The sequence below is a fragment of the Lepidochelys kempii genome, chromosome 13 (genome assembly GCF_965140285.1).
Source record: "Lepidochelys kempii isolate rLepKem1 chromosome 13, rLepKem1.hap1, whole genome shotgun sequence".
In the NCBI taxonomy this organism is placed as follows: domain Eukaryota; kingdom Metazoa; phylum Chordata; order Testudines; family Cheloniidae; genus Lepidochelys; species Lepidochelys kempii.
In genome coordinates this window covers 23,096,444-23,115,104 of record NC_136392.1, presented here as the reverse complement: position 1 = coordinate 23,115,104, position 18,661 = coordinate 23,096,444, and the positions used below count along the sequence as shown (strand labels likewise).

At 45.0% G+C, this 18,661-nt stretch overlaps 1 protein-coding gene across 2 annotated transcripts; it reads left to right on the top strand.

Moving 5' to 3' along the window:
- The first annotated feature begins 186 nt into the window (after positions 1-186).
- ACTR5 (actin related protein 5) lies at positions 187-14,719 on the top strand. Of its 2 annotated transcripts, XM_073309750.2 has the most exons (9): positions 188-765; positions 2,035-2,264; positions 4,116-4,285; positions 5,321-5,538; positions 5,810-5,992; positions 8,830-8,952; positions 11,317-11,456; positions 12,314-12,446; positions 14,062-14,719. In XM_073309750.2, the coding sequence occupies exons 1-9, from the start codon at positions 382-384 to the stop codon at positions 14,317-14,319; spliced, it is 1,839 nt and encodes a 612-aa protein (XP_073165851.2). In that variant the 5' UTR covers positions 188-381; the 3' UTR covers positions 14,320-14,719. The 2 variants fall into 2 exon arrangements, with proteins under 2 accessions (XP_073165852.2, XP_073165851.2); XM_073309751.2 differs by lacking the exon at positions 5,810-5,992 and having other exon boundaries at positions 187-765.
- Positions 14,720-18,661: the final 3,942 nt, after the last annotated feature.

Below are 18,661 nucleotides of genomic sequence, written 5' to 3'. Positions count from 1 at the left end.
TGCATCGGAAATAATCCGTTATTAGTAACAGGGGGATTTTACACTAACACAATCAAGACGTTTTTTTAAAAACAGCAGGATGGTTTTTATCTGGACAAACGTTCCTTTAAGTTCTCTCTGTTTGATGGACTCTCGCTTCGGGAGGGCTAGCAGCCGGTTGTCCCGCATGCGCTGCAAGCTGGACGAATGCAGAGGCGGCCACAGGCAAAGCAGGGAAGCCTTCGCGGAGGCTGTCCGCAGACAGCAGCTGCCCACGCCGAGGCCCGTTTCACCCGCCGCGCTGCACCCTGAGCTCCGCCCGGCCCGGAACGCTGGTGGCGGGCTCCTGTTCCCGGCCGGAGCGGAGCAGAGCGGAGCGAGCGCGCGCGCGGCGGCCCCAGGATGGCGGCCGCGGGCCTGGTGTTCCCGTTCCGCGATGCCCGCTGGCTGCCGGACCCGGTGCTGGGGCCCCGCCCGGCCGTGCGCACGCCGCAGCCCGTGCCGCTAGTGATCGATAACGGCTCGTTCCAGGCGCGGGCGGGCTGGGCCTGTCCGGACCCCGAGGTGCCCGGGGAGCCGCTGCTCCGATTCCGCTCGCTAGCGGCCCGGAGCCGGGGGGCCCGGGGCGGGGCTGGCGCCGAGACCCAGGTGGGCAACGACCTGGGCAGCCCCGAGCCGCTGCGCTGGCTCCTCCGCTCGCCCTTCGACCGCAACGTGCCCGTGCAGCTGGAGCTGCAGGAGCTGCTGTTCGACCACATCTTCCAGCGCCTGGGCGTCTCCTCGCAGGTGCCGCCCGGGGGCAGGGTCGGGACCGAGGAGGGATCTGGAACCTGGGCCGCGGGGAAGAGCAGGGACGGGGGGCGCTAGCCCCGGGGAAGGACCAGGTGAAACCCAGCGGGGAATGGGGGGTGGAGTCTGAGCAGAGGGGTGAGGGGCATGGCTGGGGACGGTTGTGGGAAGGAGGATCCAGGAGGAGCAGAAGTGGAGAAAGGTTTCTGGTCACACTGTTTGGGAAGGCGGGCGGGGGAGGTAGACCGACACTGGGTGTTGACTGGGGGGTCGGGGTGGGAAGGGTGAAGAGCTTGGGGTGGGACAGAGTTTGTGGCTGAGCAATAACGGAGGGAAATGGGGGCGTTCTCAGGTAAAGCTACTGGTGGGGTGAGACGGCCGAGGTACAGAACAGAGTATGTGCTACGGTAGGAAATCCCAAAGGCGCTTCTAGTTTTCTCTTTAGGGGGCTGTGTTCTGATTGTGCCCAGTGTCTTGGGTTCTGGGTTGTAAAACGAAGCTGTCCAGTCCGTCCTGCACGGAGAATTGCACCGGGAGTGGGGCGTTGACTTCTGGGAGGCTCTGCAGAGTTTTTGTTGCAGGACCTTGGTTGAGAACAAGTTGTTTAGAGCCAGCCTTTAGCAAAGAGATTTGGGGGTTTAGCTGAGTGACCATCCCTCCTTACCTAGTTGTCTGTCTTATATATCAGACTGTATTTTGTTTGTACAGCCCTTTACCATATTGTGTGTAAAAAAAAAAAAAAAAAAAAAAAAATCCAGCCCTTTTAAGCCTTGGGTAAAGCTTTCAAAGGAGCCTATATCCCACTCACAATTAGATTCCTAACTGCCTGAATCCATTTTGGAAATGGGAGTTGGGATCCTAAGTCACTGAGATGCATTAAAAAGCTCCCTTTTCTTCCTAAAATTAGGACCCAGCCCATTATTCTCTACTAGTTGAAGTAATGGTGGAATTTATAGGGTAGACAGGGTTCAGGTATTTTTATTACTTTGTCACTTAATCCTGACTTTTATAGTAGTCTATAAAACAATGTATACCAATCATTGCTCCGAGCTATCGCTGGTACCCAAAAGTATTTGCATTATGCTCCTTAAGTAGGGCTGAGGGAGACTAACAAATGAAATGTACTTTCACTCTTTATCTGCATATATCTTTTAATCTCTATATGCAAAATAACTAGAAATGAGAAAAGATCTGTCTGTTCAGTATGTGTTGATCACATGAACATCACAATTCTCTTATCATCTCTGTCCCATTGTTCTGCTGTAGGGTTGTGTTGACCATCCAATCGTTTTAACAGAAGCAGTGTGCAATCCTCTGTATTCGAGGCAAATGATGTCAGAGCTCCTGTTTGAATGTTACCAGGTCCCAAAGGTTTCATATGGAGTGGACAGCATGTACAGCTTCCACCACAACAGAAGGCAGGACTGGCCTTGCAACAGTCTGATAGTGTCTTCTGGTTATCAGTGCACGCACGTTTTGCCAGTCTTAGAGGGCAGGTGAGTGACGCTCTAGCACAGGTTTCCACAAAGTGACACACAGCGGCTCTTATTTTGAATACAGACTTGCAGGCAGCAGATACAACAGGTTCCCTCAGTGTGTGTTTTGCTCCAAACAGATGCTGGGACCTGAACTCTTTGCAGGCTCAAATGTATATTAAAGACAAGAAAGGATGGGTGCGGTCAACCTCCCAATAGCAAGATTTGGGCTAATATACTTGAATGCTGGGGTGAAGTGTACTCTTTGTGGAATACACACAATGCATTTCTTTATTGTTACAGTGCATAAATCCATGTTTCTAAAATAAAGGGGTAAGATAATCTTTCTACTAGTAAAATACCAGACACAGTAGAAAAGGTACATACATTGTGTTTAATGTGATTGTTTAGACAGTCTAAAAGGCTGGGTCAGACCTGTGAAGCCCTCACCTGGGCTCTGCCAAACTGATCAGGCCATTGATCCATGCATTCCAGTATTCTTCCTGCAATAAGTGGTCCTGTAGCCTATACTTGATGCTTCAGGGAAAGGCAGACTTTCTTCACATGATGCACATGGCCAGTTGTGCAATGCTGTACAGGGTAGGGAGCTTTCTCTAGCAGTCAGATTACTCCATGAAGTAGGAAAATTTGTGCTTCTATGAGCTGGCATAGCTAGACATACTGTTTTTCACAAAATAGTCTAGTTCAGTGTTTCTCAACCAGGAGTACACATACCACTGGGGGTATGCAGAGGTCTTCTAGGGGGGTAGCAACTCCTTTAGATCAGTGTTTCTCAACCTGAGGGTTGCAACCCCCAGGGGGATCACAGGACGGACTTAGAGGGTCGCAAGCGTACAGCCAGCCCTAGGGGATGGCAAGCAGGGCAGTTGTCTGGGGTGCCACGTAACAGGGGCCCCCGCAAAACTAAGTTACCTGCTTCAGCTCCGGGTGGCAGGGCTCCATCTTCAGGATGGCTCATAAGTGAAAAACAGGCTCAAGTATCGCACTGAAATGTAAGTGGAATATAAATATTGTAATCAATTTCTTTTATAATTATATGGTACAAATGAGAAAGTAAGCAATTTTTCAGTAATAGTGTGCTGAGACATTTTTGTATTTTTGTCTGATTTTTGTAAGGAAGTAGTTTTTAAGGGAGGTGAAACTTGGGGTACACAAGACAAATCAGACTCCTGAAAGGGGTACAGTAGTCTGGAAAGGTTGAGAGCCACTGATCTAGTCGAGGTGACTCTGAACCTCTGGCCATGGATTCTGCAAGCTGATTGTACGCTGGGGGAAGATTAATCCACTGTGACCAAGTATTTCTTTTTGGTGTTAATTGTGTGTTATATGCTCTGTTGATAATCTCCTGCTACTCTTATATTCAGGCATTTCTTAATCAACTTTTCCCCTTTCCAGTATTTCCCCTTGCCTTTTTTTTAAAGGAGCTGAAACTAATGTGACTGTACCTGTTTTGAGTTCCATTGTTTTAGAAGTGTTGTGATCCTATGGGATTTCCAGGTCTCAGTGGGCACAAACATTTTTTGTGTCCAGTTATCTTTGATATTTTCCCTTCTGTAAAGCCAGTTCTACGCCTGTTCTGTCCCCCCGTCCCCCGACCTCCCAAAAACCCAGCAAACCAAAACGACCTGACAGTAGGGGCTTTTTGCAAACAAAAAATGAAACTTACAAAGCTTTTTGAATAGTGCCTACAGTTGATGGTGTTGGGGGTAACAAAGGTGTTGGATCTGCTATGTATTTGCCTACTTATTTATAATCAATATTATTTCCCTTGCGATTTAAAAGAGATGTTTTATTCTGTGAAGTTCTGGACTTCTCTAGTTTCCTTTGTCTGCCTTTTTTGTATTGCGTTAGATTGGATGCTAAAAACTGCAAACGTATCAATCTTGGTGGATGCCAGGCAGCTGTGTATCTTCAGCGCCTTCTGCAGCTGAAATACCCTGGGCATTTTGCTGCCATCACTCTCAGCCGCATGGAGGAAATACTGCATGAACACAGCTATATTGCAGAGGATTATCTAGAAGGTAAGGCTGGGTGTAAATCAAAACCACGCAATTTTAATTCAAGCTTGATCCTGTCCTCTACCTCATTGTCAGGTCGACAGGATTCTCCTTTTACTGAGATTCTGACAGTCTTCATACATAAAGCAGTTAAGCCTTCATGGCCTTCATTAGTCCAGCTTGTAGCACATATGGGACAACAGTTTCATAGCAGTCCATAAAATAGAGAGAATTTAAAGTAATGTTTATAAAGATAAAACTCGTGCTATTTTAAAAACATTTTTGTTAGTATAAAATCCTTCTGTTACTGATAACTGGGATTATTTCAAATGGGTACATATTTTAAAATCAAATTTTCCTTTTTATCATTTCTTTATTGCTAGCATTGGATGAAAATAGACCGGGGAGCTTCACTTCTGTTTCTGATCTGGTTCATTCTCTGCTTCTCATGTATCCATAATACATTTCTATCATGTTAGGGCTACTAGCATTTCAGAGAATGCATCTGATAGACTGATACACAAAATCTTCCAAAGGGGCCCTAAAATGTAGTGGCTAAGCTAGGAATCACTCTAGGCATCTTGCAAAGAAGGATACATTCAAAGGATGGGTACTTTCTAGAAGAATTTTATTTATATATTTTTGTGTTTAAAAAGTACTACTTCATGAAAAAATCCTGCACAGTAAAAGAGTCTGCAAGGGCCTGTGGAAATACGGGGAGACATGCAACCTGGGCAGAAGGACTTTAAGAATGAGTTAGGGCCCTGTTCACCACTCCTCTATTTCATGCTTTTTGCATTCTGGAGATCAGAGTGCAGCGAGACAGACTGGAAGACTCTTGATCTGAGTATGCAATCTAATGCTCTCACATTCAGTAGGTGCTACTTTGAGGGGACAGCTAACAGGGAACAATGGTTGGCTAGGCAGTAGGAAAGGGTCCCAAACTAGATTGCTGCTTCTTACCATGTTCTTTAATGTGAGAACTTCCAGAACGGGGTATGGACAGGGTAAAGTGTCAGCCTGGAAAATAGATTATTTGTGTTCAAAATATTCCCACAGAGCTGCAGAAGTGGAGGTCGCCTGAATACTACGAGAGCAACGTGCACAAGATGCAGCTGCCCTTCTCCAGCAAACTCCTCGGTAGCACGCTGACATCAGAGGAGAAGCAGGAGAGGCGGCAGCAGCAGCTACGTAGGCTCCAAGAGCTTAATGCACGCCGGCGGGAGGAGAAACTGCAGCTTGACCAAGAGAGGCTGGACAGGTTGCTCTACGTGCAGGTAGTTATAGAAGATGAGTTTGCTGTGTGTTTGGGGGTGGAGGGTCCTGCTCTCAGAGCCCTAATGACCTGGGAATGTCTCCAGAATGGCACTGTTTCACATACAGCACATTGAAGACTTAGCAGTTACCCCGTTAAGGCAGCAAGTCTGCATCACAGCAGATGGAGTTGTGTTACAGCAGCCAAGGGGAAATGTCCAGTGCCTTTCCCCTGGAATTTTCAATAGGACCATTGGCAACCATTACCTACTTAATGGTGGGAACTCTCTACAGGAACTGCTAGAAGATGGTCAGATGGATCAGTTTCACAAAGCTTTGGTTGAACTGAACATGGACTCTGCTGAGGAACTGCAGTCATACATCCACAAGCTGAGTCTGGCCATTGAACAAACCAAACAGAAGATCCTACAGGCAGAAGTCAGCATTGAAGTGGATGTTGTGGATAGCAAACCAGAGGTACGACACTGAAGCCAGGTTACTTCTGTTACTACATGTAATGCACTCAAAATTACATATCCTGAGAGTGTCTCCGTTCCCTAGACTATTCTTGTGACTGAACGGCTCTTCCCTTTAGCAACCTCCAACTCCCTATTGATTTGACTACTGCTGCCCTGCCCCACTGCGACCCCTCTTCCCACCTGGCTATGGGTACGTCTGGAGCTGGCTTTGTGATTTTGTCTGAAATTTACAACTCTTGCTACGTTCAGCACTCAGTATCCTCACGCATCTCTTGGATGTCTGTTTAGATTTATACTCCAATACAAAAGTCAGATCAGCCATCCTGACACTTAGTTAAACTGTACAATTATCTGGGATGAACAGGCTTCCCTGGTTCCCCCCAGAGCCGATTAGGAGGGTGGGGGAAGGAGAAAGTACCTTCATTGGGATTGGGGCAAGAACAGTCGGAGGGGCTGAATGTTTTCCTTTCCTTCTTTTTAACACATGCTCTAAGCAGCACCTATAACTTAGTATCGTTATACAATGTACCCCCATAGCACCACCTTCTCCCCTCCTACTTTGTACTCCAGGCACAGGACTCGGCCAAACTCTACCCATAAAAAATTTAAGAACAATGTACTATTCAATTTTTGAAATGTAAGTAAAAGTGTCCATCCCATATTCTCGGGACCTTCTGTGGTACCATAATTAATTTCCACAGTAATATCAACATGGACTGCTCATCCCACTCTCAAATAAATGCATATCAACAGACATAATAAGAATCAGACACCTCCAACCAGACCTAAAGTGTTGGGTCTTACACTGTGCCTGGAAGGTTAACAAATCTGGGTTATTTTGGAACAAAGGGTGGACCAAGTTCCAAAAGTTGAGGCGTGGTTACGGAGAGCACCTTGTTCTAACTCCTTAATGGTACTGAGGGTGCTCCAGCTCAAGTACCTTCACTGATTTCTACTGCAGCAGCATGGCACAGGCACAGAAGTAGACCCAAGTGACCAAACCATTTAGGACTGTACAGGTTGAAACTACTCCAAGTAATTGGCCTGCCACCTTCTACACTAGCTTTAATTTGGGAGTGGTTTCAGGATGAAGTCCCAATTAGAGCATGTTGCAGCAAACAGATGTTGAGGTGATCAAGGCATGGAAAATTTGTGGCACAGTCCCTGCATCAGAGAGAAGAATCTCACCCTTCTCACCATGTACAGGTGAAAAAGTGATCTTGACTGTCACTGCTACCTGCCCACCCAAGACCAACCCAGGATCTATAATATAAAGATGGCACGGGTAGTGGCTGCACCTCCTCAGTTAGGGGTGCTGATAGGAGCTTCACTGATTCCTCTGGCTGACTTTTTTCCTAACCCACTAATATTCTCAGTCTTGTCCAGACTGAGTCTCAACCAGCTAGCCCTCCTCTGAGCTCCAAATTCGAGAGAGTTGATTATTTCTTCACTACACCACACAGGTCAGACATGACAGAGATGTAGAGCTGGGTGTCATTGCCATACTGAACACTTCAGTCCATGTTTCTTCATTAAACCTGCCAACGGTGATGCTCGTTGAACAGGAAGGATGATAAAATAGACTCCTGTGATACCCTGTTTGAGAAGGCCTGGGGGGCGGGGCCCAATTGCCCCCAAAATCTGCTCAGAAAGATTGGAGAGGAGAGCCTGTCTACCCTAAGGGAATAAAAGCCAGGATTTAGGGGTGGTTAATTACACTGTGTACCATGTGCTGTGCCTGTGGGCACATTTTCCTATCTCTTGCTACTTTCTTCCCTCTTGGGTATTTGTCTTATTTTGTCTTTTAAAAGAAGCCTAAACATTTAACAGACCTTCAGCTAACAGCATCCATCTAAAATTAACTCTTCCCAAAAACATGGGATGTCATTTAAGACTTTTGAGCAAGAGGTTTTTCTATTTAAGATTCCTCTCTTCCCATTTTAAAAAGGGAATGAGGGGATTTGTTAACATACTCAGACCATTTAAAACTTAACTTTTTTCCCTTTGTTTGCTCAGTGTTTCAAAATAGCCTGTTTGGTGTACAAGGGGCAAAGCCAAGACCTCTGCAACAAACCCCAAACCCAAATTACTGTTTGTTGTAGAAGTAAATGAGGTAATTTAAAAAATTACCCTAAAAATCTTGCCCAGTTCTCAAGAGTAGGCTCATGGCTAAAGGTATCATTGCTCAGCGAAGAGCTTTGGAGATATGACCATCCCTATGTCTGACAGAATGTCCTTGTGGCCTTTCTGGCACAACACACACAGACCATGCTTGTCTGAAACTAGGCAACTCCAAGACTCATGTGGCAGCTGTGTAGCCAGTAAGTGTTTATTTTCCAGACCCACACAAACAAGGTGAGGAATTGTGGTAATTATAGAACAGTTAAAATCTGGTGCATTTCCAGTTCTTCTAACTGATCTTAAAAACCTATTTAAATAAGATTTAATGTAGACTTTGGATAGCAGAGACCCTTTCTTCTAACAAGGCTAATTCAGGGGGATGGGTGGTCAGTCTGTTGAATAGGAGGCTTAATGTGTGAGTTGGCATCCTGATCAGGAGTTAAAGGGCTTTATGGAATTTATTCCGTGTGTGTGTGTGTGTATATATATATATATATATAAAATAATATAATATTGTTCCCTGGTTTTGGTTTCTCTTCAGTGCCTGAGAATTTTTAATGCTTGTGTAAGTATATTGCAGAGATGAGGTTTCAGGCAGCAGGGCAGGATCAGGCTAACAGGCCATTGTTTCATCAGAATCCCAGCCAGTTATAGACTTGGCATGTCGGAGCTAAGGTCACTGAAATAACTGATCCTCTTGGTTTCTTTTTCCAGACCCTGGACCTCGACCCTTTGGGCAGTGAACAGTCCCTGGAGGATGTGGAAAGCATTCATGAGTTTGAGCCTTTGTTTGCTGAGGAACAGCCTGAAGTTGAGAAGCCAGTTACCACCGTGGAGGTTTGACTCTTTATAATCTTTCCTTGCTTCATAGGGATTGCCCTACCACTCGAGACTAATGGTCCAGTGGGTCTACTATCCTAGCTCAATAGCAGCCAATGCTGGATGCATTGGAGAAAGGTTTCTCGTCCCCTGGAACGTTCTACTATGGAGGAAACTTCTTCGCAACCACAGTTGATCAGTTATATTCTGGTGCATGAGGATTGATGGCCCTTGCGCTTTTTTTGTCCTACCTAATGTAGCTGCTCATACTTATTCAAAAAGTGTGATCATACTTTGAAACTTACTGTTTGCCTCTGCAGCCACAATTAAATAATAGAGGCGTACTAGAACTTTGCATGTTTCAGCTGACTGATTTGAGACTGGTGTACAGCCACGAAACTAAATGAAAAGACTCTGATCTTTTTTTCTCGTCACTAAGGTTTATCTTTTTTAATGGAGTAATGTTTTACATCTTGTAAGAGGCCCTTATAAACAATGGCTCGTTAGAAAGAAATATTAAATGTTTGAAAAATAGAATTGATGGTTGTCCTCTTGCGGTCAGCTTGGTACGTTGCACAGATGCTTTAATTTCATTCTCCATGAAGATGTCCTTCAAGCAAGTGAGACTTGGCTGCTGGTATTGCAGCTGACTGGGCTTCTTGCTACCAGTTTAACCCTGTCCACATTAGAAACACAAACCTGTTAGCTACGGCAGTATGTCAATGTAGCTTTTGCTAGCAGGATTCTGGCATTGTTTCCTTCAACAACATAGGGAGGGATTTTTTTTTTTTCCTGAGAAATTTTAATATAAAATGAGGCTAACAGGCTGTTAGCCTACGTCAGGTGTTGGTCTATAGCACAGTTCTGCTGGCAGCTTCGTCAGAAAAACGTCCCCGTTGACAGTGGTGAGGCAAACAGCGCTAAAGCTCTACGAACACGGCTCTGTTACCAGTGACTTTAGCCATATCTAAAAAGGGCAAACAACCTTGCTTAGCTGACTTCAACAGCAGAATCTGGCTCGGTGGCATGGATGGGGATAAACCCAGTCACAACAGGCTAGACCGCAGCTCCAGCCTATGTCTCTATTATGCACTTGTCTGCATTAGCCTTGTTTTTTTTATATTTGACTGTTCCTGCCACTGATGGTAGCAACAGTGAGAGCACTAGTATAGACAAGGCCCCAGTGGAGATTTTAACAAAGTAACGTGACTTCTAACCTTGCTTAGGGCAGGCCTACGTGACACGGTGGCTTAAAAGTAGGGGCAACCATTAATGCCTTGGAGCTCAAATTGTAACAGTAAGGAAAAGGTTAGTATAGATGCAGCCTGTTTGGGCTGAAGCCTGGTTTTATAACATGATTTGGCCCTGCCCACACTGGCTGGCCAAACCATATTACAACCTGGCTTGCCCAGAACTGTACTGAAAGCGTGGTTGTCAACCTCTGCCCTGTGTAGCTGGTGCCTTTGTAATCCAGTTAAGCAGCAATCTGCTGGGAAAATAGGAAACAGAAAGGGAAATGAAGCATATAGTGATTTATGGATTACAACATTGATGTTGCCTGAGGGTCCTTTCTGGTTTGTCTGTCCCTAAAATCTCAGGGCTTCCTCAAGGATCAGGAAGGGATTTCCTCCCCCGTAATCTGTGTTCTTTTTGTCTCTTTCTTCTGAAGCATCAGAGATGGCCAGAGCTGGGGCACTGGATGGGGACGACCAGTGCTCTCAGGTGGTACTGAGCATTCTCTTTCTCGGGTGCTTGGCTAGCTAGTTCTTGTTCATGTGCTCCAGGTCTAACTGATTACTATACATGACCTGATGGGGGGTAGGGGGAGGCGAGGTGGGGTTGCTGTCTTCAGCCTGGGATGCAGGTCTCTTGCCAGGATAATTGGAGTATACCTCACTTAATTCCCTGCCACTGCAGAAACCTCAAATTTGGTGCACCTCAGTACATCCTATTCTTGCCCTGTGGCACATAATAGTTTAGTCTTCTGAGGGCTGTAATACCTTGGTTTAATTTCAGTTGGAGATCAGAATAAATCATCTGGTTGTCCCTTCTGGGCTTAAATTCTATGACTCTGACACTGTAGTCCCCCAACATGATTAAAACACACTTTGGGCTTACAATGTCGATAGAACGGAACCATGATTCAACCGTATTGACTATGTTCTACAGACCTGCAAGGCTCAAGCCCTATTGCACTGTAGGAACACAGGTAAAACATGAGTTAGTCCTATCTATGCTGCCAAGTCAAACTGTGTGTGAACTGTCAGGGCTCTGGTGTATTGGAATCAGATCCCGCAACATAGTAGTTAAGGAGGCATACTTTCAGGGAGGGGAAAACGTAGTGGGAAAAGAGAGTTAATATTTAATGTTTTATATTTACAGCCCGTGTTTAACCTGGCAGAGTACCACCAGCTTTTTCTTGGTACAGAGAGAATCAGGGTTCCAGAAATTCTCTTCCAACCCTCTCTGATAGGAGAAGAGCAGGCGGGCATCGCAGAAACCATGCAATACGTCCTGGACAGGTGAGTTAGCAAAACTGCTTGCGCTTTGCTTTGCGGAAATGGAATTAACTCCTTTAGGCTAAACTGAAAACAGATTAAGGGCCCAATCCCACTAAAATTCATTTTGATCTGGGCATTTAACTCCCTTAAGCTCCTCTGAAAATCCTCATCTTAGTTTTGAATTTCAGCTTTCACAGTTTGGGTCAAAACAGCTGCTTGCTTGACAGCACAGGTATTCAAATCCTCTTTTCTTTTGCTGGCCTTGGACCATTGTGGATCAATTATGTGGTCTTTGTGTTCTGGATTGAATCGTCAGTGACCGAGTAACAGTCCTGTGCTAGCCTAAGTAGATACAGATGCCAACAATAGCCCCTTGTAGGAATCTGAATCATGACATTATGACCTGGAGTCGTTCAGGATTAGGATAGTCCAGGGGCTTGCAAATCAGTGTAGAGGGACACCAAGTAGATGCTCAGCCCGACCCAGAGCCCTAATTCATTTATTTTTATCAGCATTGAGTCACCCCACAAATGTAGGACCAGAAAAATAATCTAATATGAGAAAAGTTCTAGCCCTCCATAAAGGACTGTGGATTGAAATCACTATAAACAGAATTCTGGTGATGTAGGATTCTGATTTTAACGTGGGAACCAGCAGAGGAACTGTTTTAATGACTTTGTCTGCTACCTCAGCAAACTTCTGGCTGTCTACAGGAAAACAAATATGAGCATCATATGTGGTATTCATGAAGCCAGGACTGTCTGCTTATGTCCAAAGAAATCTCACTTGACATTGAGGTGGCAGTATTCTTCTCCATAGCTATTCGCTCGTTGCAGTGAGATGCTCCCAAAGTTGAAGCATTGGTTTTCTTCCGGCAGGTATCCAAAGGAGCAACAGGCTTTACTTGTCCAGAATGTCTTCCTCACTGGCGGAAATACAATGTACCCTGGACTGAAAGCCAGAATCCAGAAGGAGCTACTTGAAATGAGGCCATTCCAGTCATCTTTTCAGGTGTGGTATTGGCTGTGAGAATGCACAAGCTCATAGTTTATTCTGTTTAAAAAAAAGCAAGACATGCATAAGAGAAGTGAGGCGAAATCCAAGTCTCTTGTATGGTTTTGTAATGACATTTGCAAGGTCCTTCCTACCCATCTCAAAACAACTTGCACAGCTTTTCCCACAGCCTGCCATTTCTTTTTAAATAGCAGACTGGTCTATAGACAGTATAAAATGACTGATGTAATCATAGTCTATTCGTTTAATATCTGTTGCTTTGCAATTTGATGACTCTACATAGCACTGGCCTTCATATGACTGACCAGCGCAGAAACATGGATGCAGCCATGTTTTTGGCAGTTGTAATAAGGGTTACTATTGAATGCCACTCACTATCTTTCTGTATATTAACCACCTTTGGGTGGCTTTCTCCTAATCACGTAATCCCCTTATTTGCTGCTGCGCTCTGTGTAGTTCTGCTGTACATAGCTGAAGGTGAATTTGGGGCTACCAGCTTCCTCACAGCAACATAGTGCCAGCTTTTGGTGTTCCTACTTCTTTACTCTTTGATCTCTTGACACAGTCTCTTCCTTCCTCTTTTTTTCTACCCAGCAACCTCTCTTGCCCCTGCCTTCCCATCTGGCCTGCCCTGCCACCCATGAGGTGACACTCCCTGTTAGTACACTACATCCAACATGCTTGCATTGCTATTCCCAGCTGCACTGTAGCCCCACACAGCTGGATGTTGGCTTTCAAGGAGTGAGAGTTAAGTGCTTGGAACACAATCAAGTAGGTTCCCAGCTATTTGATCATATTAAATGCAGGATCACGGTAGCCAATAAGTCAGGTAGAATAAGCTGGCAGTTCTTAAACTGTGTTCTGGAAAGCTGATTGGTTGCATTGTGCTGGGTTTTCTGGTTTCCTGCTGCTGATTAAAAAAAAAAAAAAAAAAAACACCAAGCAAAACACTAAGCACCCTATAAGTACTTCTTTACTTTTCCTTATTAAGCAATTACTGTAGTTGCTGCACGGATGTTATGTGGTCACATATGGAAAGGGAGGTGTCAACACAATGATCTTCCCAGTAAGATGTGGTCCATGCTGTAGAAGCCCCTGCTGTAAATTCTTCATTTTAACATTGATCTCTCTTGAATCAGTGGTGGTGCTGGGAATCTCTGAGAAAAGGGCAATGTCAGTGGAAGATGATACAGTGCAAGCTTCCCCAGTACAGCACTCCTTACTCTTCATCTGCAGTTCTTCTCTGCTATTCTAGTTCTAGGTTGCCAGACCGTTCTGCCAGTGCTCTTAACCTGTGCTGCCCCACCACTATTGTTCTGACCTTGGGCTTCCTCTTGTTCTGAATCCTCTGGTGGGATTTTTGATGTACATAATACAGAGGTCCACTAAACCCACTGGGGGTTTGTCTTCAAGAGCCAAAGAACAATACTTTGACCCCTATGACTTCCAGGGCATTAAGTGGGATTGGCTCAAACTCTTAAACGTAATGTATGGAATATTGCAGTATGTAGACTCAATCTTGTGAAGTAAGTTAAGGGGCTACTCTCTCCCGGAGTCTCTCTTGTTTTCGGGGCTCACCTTCATTGACAGACCTCTTCTTTGTGCTTTCTAGGTTCACCTTGCTTCCAATCCCATTCTGGATGCTTGGTATGGAGCTAGGGATTGGGCACTGGAATATGTGAACCATGAAGAAGGCTGGATAACCAGAAAAGATTATGAAGAAAAAGGGGGCGAATACCTCAAGGAGCACTGTGCTTCAAATGTCTGTGTCCCCATTCGTCTTCCAAAACAGGCTCCACGGACAACTGAAGCTCTAGCACCCACCAAAGTACTGGCGGCTAGTGTAGGCAATCCTTGTGACCTGGCATAGCAGAGAGAATTTGACCACACACCCAGGGTTAAAGTGATTGCATGCCAAGCAAGGGAATAGTTGCTACAATGGACTGCAGGCTGGAGCCTAGCACAGAGCATTTAACACCTTGGGTAGCAAGTTTCTCTTGAACAATCAGGAGGGGGAGCTGTTCTTTGTCTCTAGTGCAGCAGCTGGCCTTGTCATAGCACTGTAACATGGAAGCTTTCGGCAGCTCCGTATCTGATGTTGCCTGCACGGAATATGGGACTATGCATCCATTGGATGAGGAATCAAGCAAGAGGATGAATACAGAAGATAACTATTTCAGATGAAAAACATGATCAACCTCTTGGAATTTGAGAGTTGTATTATAGAATATGTTTTATAGAATTCTTCAAATAAAAGATGATTTTTTTTACTTTTTTTATGGTGCTGTTTTATTAAATGACTTGTTCTATAAGCAAGATTTATAATGTAGCAGTCCAGCAGGGGTCTCTCTTGCCCATTATAGTATGAGTGGTTTGTAAGAAAACCTGCACACTTTATTGGTATTAGAGAACAGAAAGCTGGGCTGATGCAGTGGCTTTAATCCTTGTTGGTTTGACCGTCGATTCTTGTTTCCTCCTCCCACCCTCCAAATAAGTAACATTTTGAACTGGTAGCTGTAATTGGCTTTTATTAATCATTTGTTTTAATCACTGTCCCCTTTAGGAGTGGGGCCACTTGTGCTAATTGCAGTTGAAGTATGAAGAGATCTCCTGGCCTAAAGACCTTACAATCTGATGGGCTTGCCAGATCCTTAACTATACCTAGGATCCGGCGGGGGAGAGGTGCAGGTCAGAATGGTCCCTTGACCGACCGATAGTTTTGAGACAATAGGCCTGAGAGATATGACCTGATTGGTTCTCCTCCCCTCCTGTCCCAGAGTCTGCCCCTGTTGTGGAATACCAGTTTAAGACCATTTTGCTGTGCCTATGGGTTTTAGAGCAATCTGAAAGTTAAGAGCTCCTAATATATTGATTTTGACATTGTGAACCCCTTGATCAAATGACCCCACCTTTGCACCATAAGCTCTACCCCAGCCCTTTTTCTGGCCCAATAGTCTTCTGCGCATGTAGATCTGAAGTCAGCAGTTCACTGGGGAGGGGAGGCCTGTATCTGAGGAAGCCCTGGACCAAACAACCCCAACTTGCACCATGAATTCTACCACAGTCCTAATGTGGCACAGCAGTATTGTGGTGGTATGGTAGTGCCACCATAGTTAAGGTTAAACCAGGATTTCCACTGTAATGGGGAGGAAAAGATTGGCCAAAATTGTCTTGCGTAACATAGATCACTTAAAGTTTATTGTAGTTTGTGCACGGCTTGGGGTTTGGTTTGGTTTGGTTTTCTTCCCCTACAGCCATCTGTGGGAGGAAATAGCAATCGGGGTTTGCTGTGACTGCTTTAAAGAGGGGATGTGACTAAAAAATTTCTAGTGTCTGACATTTCCTTCAGACCCCCCTTTTCACAAGAAGTAGAGCACATAGGGGGCTGAATGGTGTGACCTTTGGTATGTGTAGATAGCTTGACAAATTTCAGCTATACAAATTGATGTCTTGACTAACAGTATCCTCCTGCCATGTTAGCCAATAGTGACCTGAAACCAATCCTTAGAATAGAAAACTTTCTATGAGGGTGCTTTTCTTGATGCTCAGAACCTATTTTGATGATGCTGGCATTGAGAGGCACAGCCCCTTGCTCTTTTGTTCACACAATCCCATTGATAAGGGTGAGGAGCCTGCATTACCCTAATGTTGCTGCGTTTTAGAGTCTTCCTTCTCTTTACTGTTTTCCTTGACCATGCTTCTGAAGTAACGAATGAGCATGCATGTGTCTTTTTAGAGCACTTTGGAATATCAGCTCTTAACTCAGAAGCTTTGCTCTTAGGGCAGAATTTCCAGAAGAAGCCTCTGCAGAATGCAGGCAGAGAGAAACTAGTGCACACAACACAGGTTCTAAGAAAGCTGCCACACACAGGACTCAGACTCGGTATGTGGGTGCTGCTCATCAGGTTGAGCAACAACGGTGCAGCACCTTGAGCCACCCACTTACTGTCAGGCTGCCTGTAAACTGTCTTGCAACAGAGCCCCAGTCCTGCTGCACAAGTGCAAATTACTTCCTCTGGCTTGTCGGCTTGGCTTGAACCTCATTTTACCCCCTGCCTAACTGTGGAGTATTGCTTGCCCAAAGGACAGTGGGTGCCAAAGACTAGCTGAGATCAATCCCAAGCAGGTGATAACAGTTTGGGGAGGATCAGGACCATAGTTTGAGCTCCAGGATATGTTGGGGTTTTTTTGTTTTGTTAAAGGGAAAAAACCTGTAAAATTTTAATGTCTTGCTTGTTTGGGAAATGTGGGGATGGGGGTATATCTTAGGAACCCTTTGTTCAAGTGAAATCACATTTGGACTATTGATCTGGGTCCCTAAGAAGGCACATCAGTTTTCAAAACAATCAGGCAGCGTATAGATTTCAGAGAATTTAGAAAAGTCAGCTGTTAAACAGCAAACTAGTATCAGCCTTACCTGTAGCGATGCTACTCTCCCACTGTGATGAAGTAGAGGTGAAAGGCGGAGCATCCCTTAGCAGTTCATTCATTTTTGACAGCCCCCTAGCTATGGGGGCAGCACGGCTCTTCTCTGACATACTTTAATAATAGTGAGAATTCATTTAGGCTCCTCAAGACTGACGTAATAAAAGACTAGCTATGCTGAATGTCCCAGCTATTGTCTGTTGCTTAATTTGAGCAACACAATTAGTGTGATGGAACCAGAGATGCCAGATCAGCTGCTCAAAGAGTAAAATTGTATAATGCCCCAAAATAGCAACTATCGATTTGTCACTTTACATCATCACTAGCTGTAGTATCCCATGAGAACTCAGAGGGATGGAATGCAATGATTGGCTGCTAAAAATGCATTCCAACCTATGGATGTTTTACGGGTGAGATTTTCAAAGTCTCTGAAAGATTTTGAAGGCCTTCATTAATTATAATGGGAATTAGGCATACAAATCCCCTAGGGCTCTTGGAAAATTTAAGCCTGTAACTGGGCTTTGTGCCAGGTGGGACTAGAAGATGCAAACTGTGGAGGGATCAGGCCCACAGGTGAAGGTTTTTTAGCTTGGTTTTGGGTTGTGTAATAGGTAGTAAGAATGCATTGGTGTTGTGGGTGCTGCCGCAGCCTCTGGTTTGAAGTGGTTTCCACCATATACAGGGTTTACAGTTTGGTTCAATAGCTGTCAGCACCCCCACTATACAAATTGTTCCAGAGCCCCTGTAAGAGTGACTTCGAACCAGTAAAAAGTCCTGTGTCTTAATTGCAAAAAAATCCACCTGCATCTCCTGCGTGTAGCGAGTACAAAGTGATGTTCAAGGCAGCATTCCACAGGGGATTTCTCACAAGTGCCCATAACTGTATAGCAAGTGTCTTACACTCTTTAATGTGCTTATCCTCACAACCTCCCTGTAAGCTAGGGAAGCACTATTTTATCCCTGTTTGACAGAAGGGGAATTGAGGCACAGTTGCCTTTAACATGTGAATTCACAGCAACATACAACTCCGTTAAATTAATGGTGTGTTATCACCTCTTTCAGGTAAAAGAACACAAAGACACAAATTACCACTTTGTGACAAGCTAGGTAAACTCAGTCTGCTGTTTAATCTGAAAGAAGCAATCTTCAACTGGGTTCCACCTTTCACAGAGTTGCTTAGATTTGTTCTGAGTGGAAACCACACATCACTGGGAAGCCCTGGAGACTGAGAACATGAGCCACTTGTTTAAATGTCCCAGGTTTCAGTCTGAGGTGCAGGCAGGTTTGTTTCTAGTGTTTGCGGCTTCTTACGCTCCCTGTCCCAACATAACTCCAATGCTGTGACTCATTCTCCACCAAAGCAGCCCAAGATCAGAACTTTTTGCTCCAATTAACAATCTGTGAAACGTGTAAGGTGCTGTATAAGCAAGTTGTCCAGAGAAATGGAAGGACACCCATGAATTATTACTGCCCTCAAGGTTGGAATGCAGGAGTCTCCCTCCCAGAGAGAGGTTACAATGATCCTGTGACAACCCGTGTGAAGGCAGAGAGTCAGAAATGGGGCTGAAGGAGAAGTGCATGAAAAGTTGGGAAGGCAAATGGTGCAATGGATTTGCCCCTGTAATATTACTATCTCTAAACCCCTAGCATGTGTCTTCCCATGGGTTTTATCCATGACAACCTGAGAGACCTACTATCCTGGGTCTTGCCCTTCATTCTCATGTGCCACCTCTCTTCTCTTTTATTTTGGGTGTGAAATAATAGTTGAGACCCTAAAAGTTCAGCTT

Bases quoted from the DNA above. Each gene is read 5' to 3' on its own strand.
- ACTR5 (XM_073309750.2), top strand. From the start codon at position 382: ATGGCGGCCGCGGGCCTGGTGTTCCCGTTCCGCGATGCCCGCTGGCTG. The intron at 2,265-4,115 runs GTGAGTGACGCT...GTATTGCGTTAG, and splicing joins TTGCCAGTCTTAGAGGGCAG to ATTGGATGCTAAAAACTGCA. The intron at 11,457-12,313 runs GTGAGTTAGCAA...TTCTTCCGGCAG, and splicing joins ATGCAATACGTCCTGGACAG to GTATCCAAAGGAGCAACAGG.